The 8,945-nt window shown below is 40.1% G+C and overlaps 1 protein-coding gene across 1 annotated transcript; it reads left to right on the forward strand.

The window, feature by feature from the left end:
* The first annotated feature begins 4,247 nt into the window (after positions 1 to 4,247).
* GCNT4 (glucosaminyl (N-acetyl) transferase 4) lies at positions 4,248 to 7,346 on the forward strand. The gene is made up of 2 exons (XM_085321972.1): positions 4,248 to 5,400; positions 6,019 to 7,346. The coding sequence occupies exons 1-2, from the start codon at positions 4,248 to 4,250 to the stop codon at positions 6,087 to 6,089; spliced, it is 1,224 nt and encodes a 407-aa protein (XP_085178098.1). The 3' UTR covers positions 6,090 to 7,346.
* Positions 7,347 to 8,945: the final 1,599 nt, after the last annotated feature.

An 8,945-nucleotide genomic window follows, 5' to 3' on the forward strand; every position in this document is an offset into this window, starting at 1 on the left:
GCTATAGGTCTGTTCATAATTTTCAATGCTTTTAATACTCTGTGAATTCATGAGACTAAGGAACAGAGGAAGGCTACAGTCCTGCTCTYTTACAGGCTTTCCATCAGTTTAGCTGTGATAACACTAAGTTACCCTGCTGTAAAAGTGAGTCAGAACCCAGTTTGCATGGCTAGTGTTTGAAGAAAAGGGGAAAAAAGTCTATATTCTGTTTTAGGGGTTTTATAGGCATGCGTAGGATGGAGTGGAGCTCTGTTGCCAACTTGAAGAGTGTAAGGTGTTTTCTGGTCCTTCCCCAAGCCCAGTGTCCCTGCCCTAAATGGACACAGACAGCTGAGCCTGGCTTGGAGTGCCTGGGAGGCAACGGTTGAGAATTTGAATTTAAGAGCAGCTGGCTCAGTCTTCACTCAGTCCCTTTTGGGAGGGATTATTCTGCTGACTTAGACCAGCACAGCTCTTGCACTCGGGAGGTGGGAGGTTGGAGCTGACCTCTTTCTTGAGAGAGCAACATTCTTCCCCTCTGCCACTTCGAACCTCTTTTTGTGTAAAAGCCAAATACAGTTTGCAAAAGCCAAATGATGTGAATTGTTTTAAGGTGTATAAAGCTGCTCAAAACAGCTTCCTGAAGGGAGGAAAATAAGAGAGAGAGAGAAAAGACAAGATAGAGAAATATGCCAAGGGAAAACCTAGCTATTCTCTGGGTGGAATATGATTACTGCTGTCGTGGGTCTAACTAGGGATTACTATTGTAGTCCAACAAAAGATAAAAGCAGATGCAGAGAACAGAGGAATGGTCAGAATAAAAGTTTTTGTTGGTAAAAATTTCCAGTTGGAGCTGTTAGCAGCTCGTGATTGCCTTATGTCATGTTCCAGAGAGTTTAGCCTTCTGTCTATTTATGTCTTGGCTAATGTAACTCTGGATGTTCCCATTAGTCAGCCAGTTGCCTAATTCTTTCTTGAACCCTGCTGAGTCATGGTCTTTAGGATACCTTATGACAGGCTATAATTATGTGTTGCATAAGGAAGTGATTCCCTTGTATTTGTTGCATACCTGTTTTCTTGCATTACGCTTGCAAAGGATAAATAAAAACACCCTAATTATCTTCTCTGAATCAGTCAGTTCTTTGCATCTTACTCAGTAAGCCCTTGATCAGGTAAGACACTGTGAGTGTTTATATACCAGCTGTGCAATATGATGTGGGCTGCAAGATGAGATCAGTCTCCCTTAATTTCTTCAGGAATCTTCTCGCATTCATATAGAAGTGAAAGTGCAAACATTTTGTGAAAGAAGGCAAGATGGCAATACCATGCTCCCTTCCTAATATAAAATTCTTATACAGGAGAGGGAGCATTGATCCTGCATATAGTAAAATTTCTCTGATGTTAACGTCAGAGAAAAAAATATTCGTGAACAACGTAACCAGAGGTGGCTGCCACTGGGCAGTGCTACCTCAGATAAGGCTCTTCCACTGCCCAGACATGTCAGGTCATTCCAGGTGGGTCTCTTATCGCCTGTTACATGCCATTCATTCCCCCCTTCTCCAGGGAGAACTGCGTGTGCAGCACTGTGCTATGTCTGGGTGCGACTTTAAGTGCTGCGTGTGTTAAGAAACCAGAGCTTTGCACTTGAGTCAAGAACTGACAAGATCTGTGGTGACCCTTCTAACCTGAGAAATTCATTCCAGAGTCTCACATCGTTCCTCAAGAAATCCCTGTCTGTTGCAGAAACTATTTTTATTCCTCATTTGAGGCAAACTTCTTCTGCCTAAAAAGCAGAGTTGTTGCCCTTATAACAGTAACTGATGTGCTTGCCCTGGCTGTGGAGTGCCTAGGAGGTGAAGTCAGAGAATATGAATTTGAAGTGATAAGTCCATGGATGGAGCAGGAGGGACAGTGRCGTGTTGGTAGTGGTAAACTGCACTGATGGAGAGATGTTACAGTGCTTAAGGCATGGGATTTAAGGGTTCAGTTTCAAAAGGCCCTTCATTCATGCTCTGATACTGTCTGAACCACTGTCTTGACAGTGATATAGCTGTGTTATAAAAATATGGTATGAATGGAGTGTGAATATTGRTCCTTCACTCATCAACAGTAAGATGGATTCCTCGGTGCTGTCAAAGTGATTTCTTGCATGTCCTGGTCTGACTCCAGATTGTACCAGACTCCAGAAGTTTAGATTAGTTGCAACTGGGTAAGTATGGCTTATTGGCTTTTTTATTAATTTGCCTAYGAAGTGAAGGTTTGATGTTAGACAGTAATTGGCTAGAACTGATGTATTTAGATGTTTTGGGGGAGAACTAACAAATTAGTTCAGTCTTTACAGGCTGAGTTCTGATTGTGCTGCTACAGCTTGTGAGGCCTGACATTTAAAGATACCTAGGTTAGTCTCATGGTAAGTGTTGCATGTGCAACTCGATACTTGATTTTATATGTAGATGTGGAATCTGTAGACACCTGAGCCACTTCTTGTGGTCCCAGCTTTTTTTTTTTTTACCACTTAATGCATCTTTAAAACTGAGGAAAGGGAGAAGGAAAGATCCAGTATTTGGCTCATTTTGTTATTGTATGTGGAAGCACAGCTGCTACTGAAGTCAGCAGAGCTGAGGAGAATAGGACACAAAGTATTACAGATGTTTGTTATGCTTATTGCAGGAATTAAAGGAGAAAGATTGTACTGATCTAGCCAGCCACCCAGCTCAAATGCTGTGATTGACTGGGAGCTGTTTTGCCCCAGCATTACCATCATTTGCATGACTTCAGGAACCTTGGAGTGCACCATGCTCTGCCCGCGCCCCCTACCCTGCATCTGCCATGGGGGGAGACAGGGAGTGAATGATGTAGACAGATCGTGAGACAAGCTGTAGGCTGCCTAGGGATTCTCCTGTTGTTGAAACTAGGTACTGTCTTTCTCAATCTTCTCTTTTCTTTGCAAATACCTATGTTGTTGTTGCACTTAGCACTTTGTTCTTTTCTGAAGCTTTTCTTGTCTTGTAATGGCATTGCATAACATTTACAGCACTTTACATGTACGCTTCCACTAATTGTGCACTTACAGAATTTCAAAGCCAATAACATGTCTGAACATAAGCTGGCAAAGTGGGTTGGTATTTCCTTCACTCTGAAACATACTGAAACAGCTTCTTTTCAAAAGAAGATACTGSAGGTTGTTGTGCATGAACAATTCCGTTAAGAGAGAAAATAGACTTTAAACTAATGCTGCACCTTGATGTGAATTCTGGTCTAATTTAAATTCAGTGATAGCAACAATGCTGTTTGCACTTAGCTTGTAAAAAGCAAAACTGTGTGGAAACAGGATCATTGCATTTAGCTTCATGGCAATAATAATACCTCAGTTAAGAACTTGCTACACAGAGATGTATATTATTACATACCTTGTTGCATAAAAAGGGACCATATCTGTGCTTTTGCAATCCACAGYTCAGAGTTGCACCACACAGCAGAGAACAGGATAATGTACTACTGCTTACTGCTGCCTTTCCTGCCTCTAAGTTATATTCTCTCTCCAGTGGATGGAAGTGTTGTTTCATCTCTCTCCTTCAGGGCAGGTTATCATCACTGCCCAGATGTCTGGACATGGGGACTTCAGATATGTCAGACCCTGTAGGAGAGGATGGGAAAGAAGTTTATTTCCCCTTGGGCATGTTCGTGGCCCAGCCCCAGTGCTAGAGACAACGAGGATGCTCTGTCTGACTTTTAAAGCTTTCAGCTTTAATGCTTTTTTTTAAAAAAATATTAATACCTACCATTAAGCATGCATTCTCTGCAGACTCATAAGAGATTTCTTTGCTAGTCCCATTGGATTCCTTGGAGTTACTCAGGAGAATGAACTGTCCTTCCTACTCAGAGAACAGTCATGTTTCTGCCCAAGAGGAGTTTGCTGTACCTCCGTTGGTGGCTCATAAAAACTAAAAAAGTTTTGGAAACAGGGGGAGTTTTATTCCAACACTCTTGTTCTGTTGGATACTATCTCAAATGTGACTTGTTTTCTTGCCTTTAGTCAGCTAATTTCAAGTAAGGAACTACTCTTTGTCAGTTTTTGAGTTAACATGAATATGAACAATGAATATTTAAATAGAAGAAACTATTTGCAGAGTTCCAGTGCCCTGTCCTGCTACGGTGGTGTTTATGCTACAGCCAGACCAGTGTGCTCGTGTCTTTGTTAGAAGCTGGATTGCCTCTGATGTATTGTTCCTGATTTAAAATATGTTCTGTCTTTGTCTTCCTACAGAATGAAGAGACATAAGTGTCCCTACAAATGTCCCATAAGAAAGAAGATTCTGATCCTGTGTTTTACGGGGTGGCTGCTTGCACTGCTGAAACTCCTCCACGTTGAAAGACTCTTTTTTCCACATAAGGGCATTTATTTGGTTGAGCACTTCTTAAGCACTTCTTCTTATGTTAGAAACAGGTATTCCAACCTTAGAAATGACTTCCATTATGAAATTAATTGTTCATCTATATATGAACAAGATCCTGGTGAAATTGGCAAGAGTTTAGAGATAAGAAGAAAAGATATAATTGATTTAGAAGATGAAGACATTGTAGCAATGACAAGTGATTGCCATCTGTATCGTACACTTAGGAAATACCACCTAAAACCTGTTTCTTCAGAGGAGGAGAATTTTCCATTAGCCTATTCTTTGGTTGTTCATAAAGATGCAGTAATGGTAGAAAGGCTTATACATTCACTGTATGGCCATCAAAATATATACTGCATCCATTATGACCAAAAAGCAGCAAAAAAATTCAAATCTGCTATGAACAATCTAGCTAAATGTTTCCCCAATATTTTCATTGCATCAAAATTGGAAACAGTGGAGTATGCACATATTTCAAGGCTGCAAGCAGATTTCAATTGTTTGTCTGATTTGATGGACTCTTCAGTTCCCTGGAAGTATGTTATTAATTTGTGTGGCCAAGATTTCCCTTTGAGGTCAAATTTCCAGTTGGTCGCCGAACTGAAAAAACTCAATGGGGGAAATATGCTGGAAACTATAAAGCCAAGCAGTAGCAAAAGAGAACGATTTACTTATCACCATGAACTTATGAAAGTGCCTTATGAATACATGCAGATGCCAGTGAAAACCAACATTTCCAAGAATCCACCACCCCATAATATTGAGGTTTTTGTAGGCAGTGCCTATTTTGTTTTAAGTCGAGGATTTATTCAATATACCCTTGAAAGCTCTCTTGCAAAAGATTTTTTTGATTGGTCAAGAGATACTTACTCTCCAGATGAACACTTCTGGGCCACTCTTGCACGTGTTCCTGGGGTCCCTGGGGAAATCCCAAGGTCAGCACAGGATATAACAGATTTACAAAGCAAAACTCGTTTAGTGAAATGGAATTATCTTGAAGACCATTTGTATCCCCCATGCACAGGTATCCACCTTCGCAGCGTATGCATCTATGGGGCTGCAGAATTAAGGTGGCTTATGAATTATGGGCATTGGTTTGCTAATAAATTTGACTCTAAAGTAGATCCTGTCCTAATAAAATGCTTGGCAGAAAAACTGGCAGAACAACAGGAAGAGTGGGTTCTCTTATCCTCTGATAGCTATTTTCTGCATAAAAGTTCTGTGAATATCTCTGTATAGCAGCACCATAATCTCTACTGCCAGTACTGCGTACTGTTACAGCACAGGGCCTGAACCTCCTCTGCCTTGACCTACTGCAGAATGCTAGCAAATTAAATGTTCATAAATGTTCATTCTGCATAAAGTTCAGGGCTCTGGAGAGTTGGATACCTGGTCATTTATTTATGAAAGATCATGCCTTTCTGATTAACTATTCCCTAACTTGCTACAATAATCATGTAATTGTTCTACAAGGGGATTTTTGAAGGATAAGGTTTGCTTTTGGAGGCTCTAGCACTGTCTGTCCTAATGGAATATTTCAGAAATGTGTTTCACATTGAGTTTGTTTGCGTCTTTCCTAAGAAACTCCAACATATCTGTTTGCTGGTCCCCTTTTTTTCTTCACTTTTATTTTCCTTTAAAGACTTGAGACAAAGACCTTTATATCTGCTGCAACAGGAAAACTGGAAGAGCCCAGCTGCCAGACAAAACTAAAAGAGAAAAGTATGAGAACAAATGAGCCATGTGGCCTGACTTAGAGACCTGAAGTCCCAAGCTCCCCATTTGTGGGATCTAACAAATCTTTGCAATGTGAATATGACTGGATGATGTAAGGGAGAAAAATCCTTAGGTATCACACTACAAGGAACATTGTTTTCTCTTTCCAGATCATCTCTGCATTTAGTTTTTCTCTCTGTGAAGTTTGTGTTCAGATGCTGTGCCATACCTATGAAATTGRTGGTGATTGCTTGAAACAGTATTATATTCTGAAATCCTTTCAAAGCACTATGTGTGCCTCCTAAGTGCAGTTTTCAGAGCCCTTTAAAGTAGAAGTCCACACCAGATGTCCATCTTCATTTCTGTCTCTTCCGGTAGAAATATCCTCTTGTGAAATCCCAGTCCTTTTCAAGACAGTATATTTACACGCAGTGGATAACAAGTGCTGTTTCTAATTAGCATTCAGCAGTGTGGTGCTATGCTAAAATGTAAAACATGTTAAATCCAGAAGTAATCATAAAAATAGCCATATTGCAGAAATGAAGACCCTTGCAGAAGTGGCTTTCTCTACAAGCCTTACAGCCGTGTGCTGCCACAATTCCAAGCTGCTGAGTGCCTGACCAAGCCCTGGTTCGACTTCAGAGCAATTGTATTCCGAACAGCCTGTGCTTCCGGGGGCCCCCACCAGCCCTCCGGGGAGCTAAGCGGTCCTGCAGCCTTCTCTCTGCTACGCTCCTCATGCTGCAGCGTAAGGAAAGTGTCAGTGCAGGGATTTCTTTAGAAACTCTTGCAACTCATGAATGTCCTTTTCCATTTTGGGGGATTCTCTGGAACGTTGTTCTGCAACAAATTCGATTTTGATCGTTCTAAGGGACCCTGCGATCTAGCTTACTCAATGCTACTTCCCATTTCTAGGCATCTGGCTTTCATTAGAGTGCCTCCTCCCACAAATGTCTCTGGAGTATCTGATTTTATTAATTTGCAAACTGCCACAATAATGATCAGCTGTACCTACGATAAATCTTTTTTTCTTATTTGAGTTGAAAGAACCAAGTACAATGCAAGTAAGTTTTTTCGTCTCAGCTTTTATTTATACATTTAATCATGGTTTAGTCTTCTGTGGCTTGAGAATGGCTTTGAGAGTCAGGAGTCATGGGCCTTTTCCCCCGTTTCTGACCTATGAATGATGTCTGTTGGGGGTTAGTTGTATTAATTGCTTATCAAAACTATTTATGAAGTCTGTGAATGCACAGGTCAGGTATTTCTTTGATGTACTGTTTCTCGAATAAATGAGGATTATTTTTAAAGTGTGTGTTGCTCACTTTGGTGGCTTGTCATGATTCCACAAGGCTGTTCTGACCTCATGTGATTCATAGAAATTTTGTAGATTATGAACTATTGACAGTATTTACAGATTCATACATTAGTACTTATAAATAATGCAGGAARTTCCTGTATGGAAAGAAGTGAGGATGCCAGAGAGCCAAGCCTAGGCTTGCTGTACACAAAAATAGATGTTTAATGATAGATTTAAATTTTTGATTTAGTTAAACTAGCTTTGTATTTTTATTTGTAGTACATAAAAATACTTTATATATATTATACATCTACATACGTTATATATACTTTTCTTTCTATATATGTATGTATATATACTTATATACACATCCCCATTACTGTTTAATCTGAGTGGTTCACTTTAACGTAAGTTTATAAACAAAATCAAAATCCATCAGTATATTAAATAAGTAAGTTTAATTAACATGCAACTTTGCACTACTTTAAATGAATTGGATTGAACAATATCTTTTATTTAACTACTCTGAAATAAGGCAGTTCATGCTTCCTAGGTGATGAAGAAGTGGAGGCAGAAGCAACACAATGTGAGGTAGCACCACGCATTACGGTGGTATTTTTGCTAGTTAGGGGAGTACAAGTTGTGCWCAGTTGCAACTTCATGAAATGCAAGTATCCTAGTGAGTTCAAGTAATTCTTTTTTTTTTAAAGGTGATATTGAAGGTATCCAAGCTTGTAGAAAGGCATTTCTCAAAATCATAGAGTTTGAAAGGGGCCTCAACAGATCATCTAGTCCAACCTCCTGCACAAGGTAGGGTCAACACTGTGTTCGGACTGGCTTGCTTCAGCCTTGACCAATAGAGTTGTGSAAATCTCTGAGGACAAAGATTCTGCAACCTCTTAAGGCAACCTGTTCCAATGTTTCTAAATGAAAGAAAGACCAAAATATAAATTCCTTAACTTTTGGATCATTTTCTATTTTTCGACTTTGCCATTAGCAGCATAGATGTTATCATCTGAGGCTTCCTAAGTGATTAGACTGTAAGAGCAAGGAACAGCTTTATTATTTACCTTTGAATTCCTTGTCTTTGTCCTCTGTAAAGATAGATCTTTACCGAAACTTAGTGAACCTGAGGCACGATCCACAAGCCCCTTTCTCTCTGTGAGAAAAGTGGCTGAACGTCATTTATGCTGTAATAAACAGGAAGTTTTATTTGAGCTGGAACTTAGATTATAGGCAATTCTTCATGAAGGTCAAATTTCCCTCTCCTATCCTTCTTCTCCCCTTTCTCACTGTTCCACACAAAAAGATTATTTTTGTGAGTTATTTAATAGAATTTGAATTGCATGTATGTTTGCACGTATTAGATGGTCCCTTCTGTTTTTGTTCTGTGAAAGAAGCCATATCCTGGCTTTCTTCCATCCTCTCTGCCCAGTGCTGGCCGCACGGAGCGACTGGACTGTCATTTAACCTGGAGAGAAGACAATATTCGTGTGTGGGAAGGGTGTGTGGGCAGGACACTAGTGCTGTTCCTGGCTGTCAGGACAGGCTCACAG

The sequence above is a fragment of the Rhea americana genome, unplaced genomic scaffold (assembly GCF_003343005.1).
Source record: "Rhea americana isolate MKP2758 unplaced genomic scaffold, rheAme1 scaffold_74, whole genome shotgun sequence".
NCBI lineage: Eukaryota > Metazoa > Chordata > Aves > Rheiformes > Rheidae > Rhea > Rhea americana.

What these genes read in the sequence shown, in the direction of transcription:
- GCNT4 (XM_085321972.1), top strand. Translation starts at nt 4,248, where the DNA reads ATGAAGAGACATAAGTGTCCCTACAAATGTCCCATAAGAAAGAAGATT. An exon ending in TTTGTATCCCCCATGCACAG is followed by an intron (nt 5,401 to 6,018) that starts GTATCCACCTTC and finishes TTTCCTTTAAAG; the next exon opens with ACTTGAGACAAAGACCTTTA.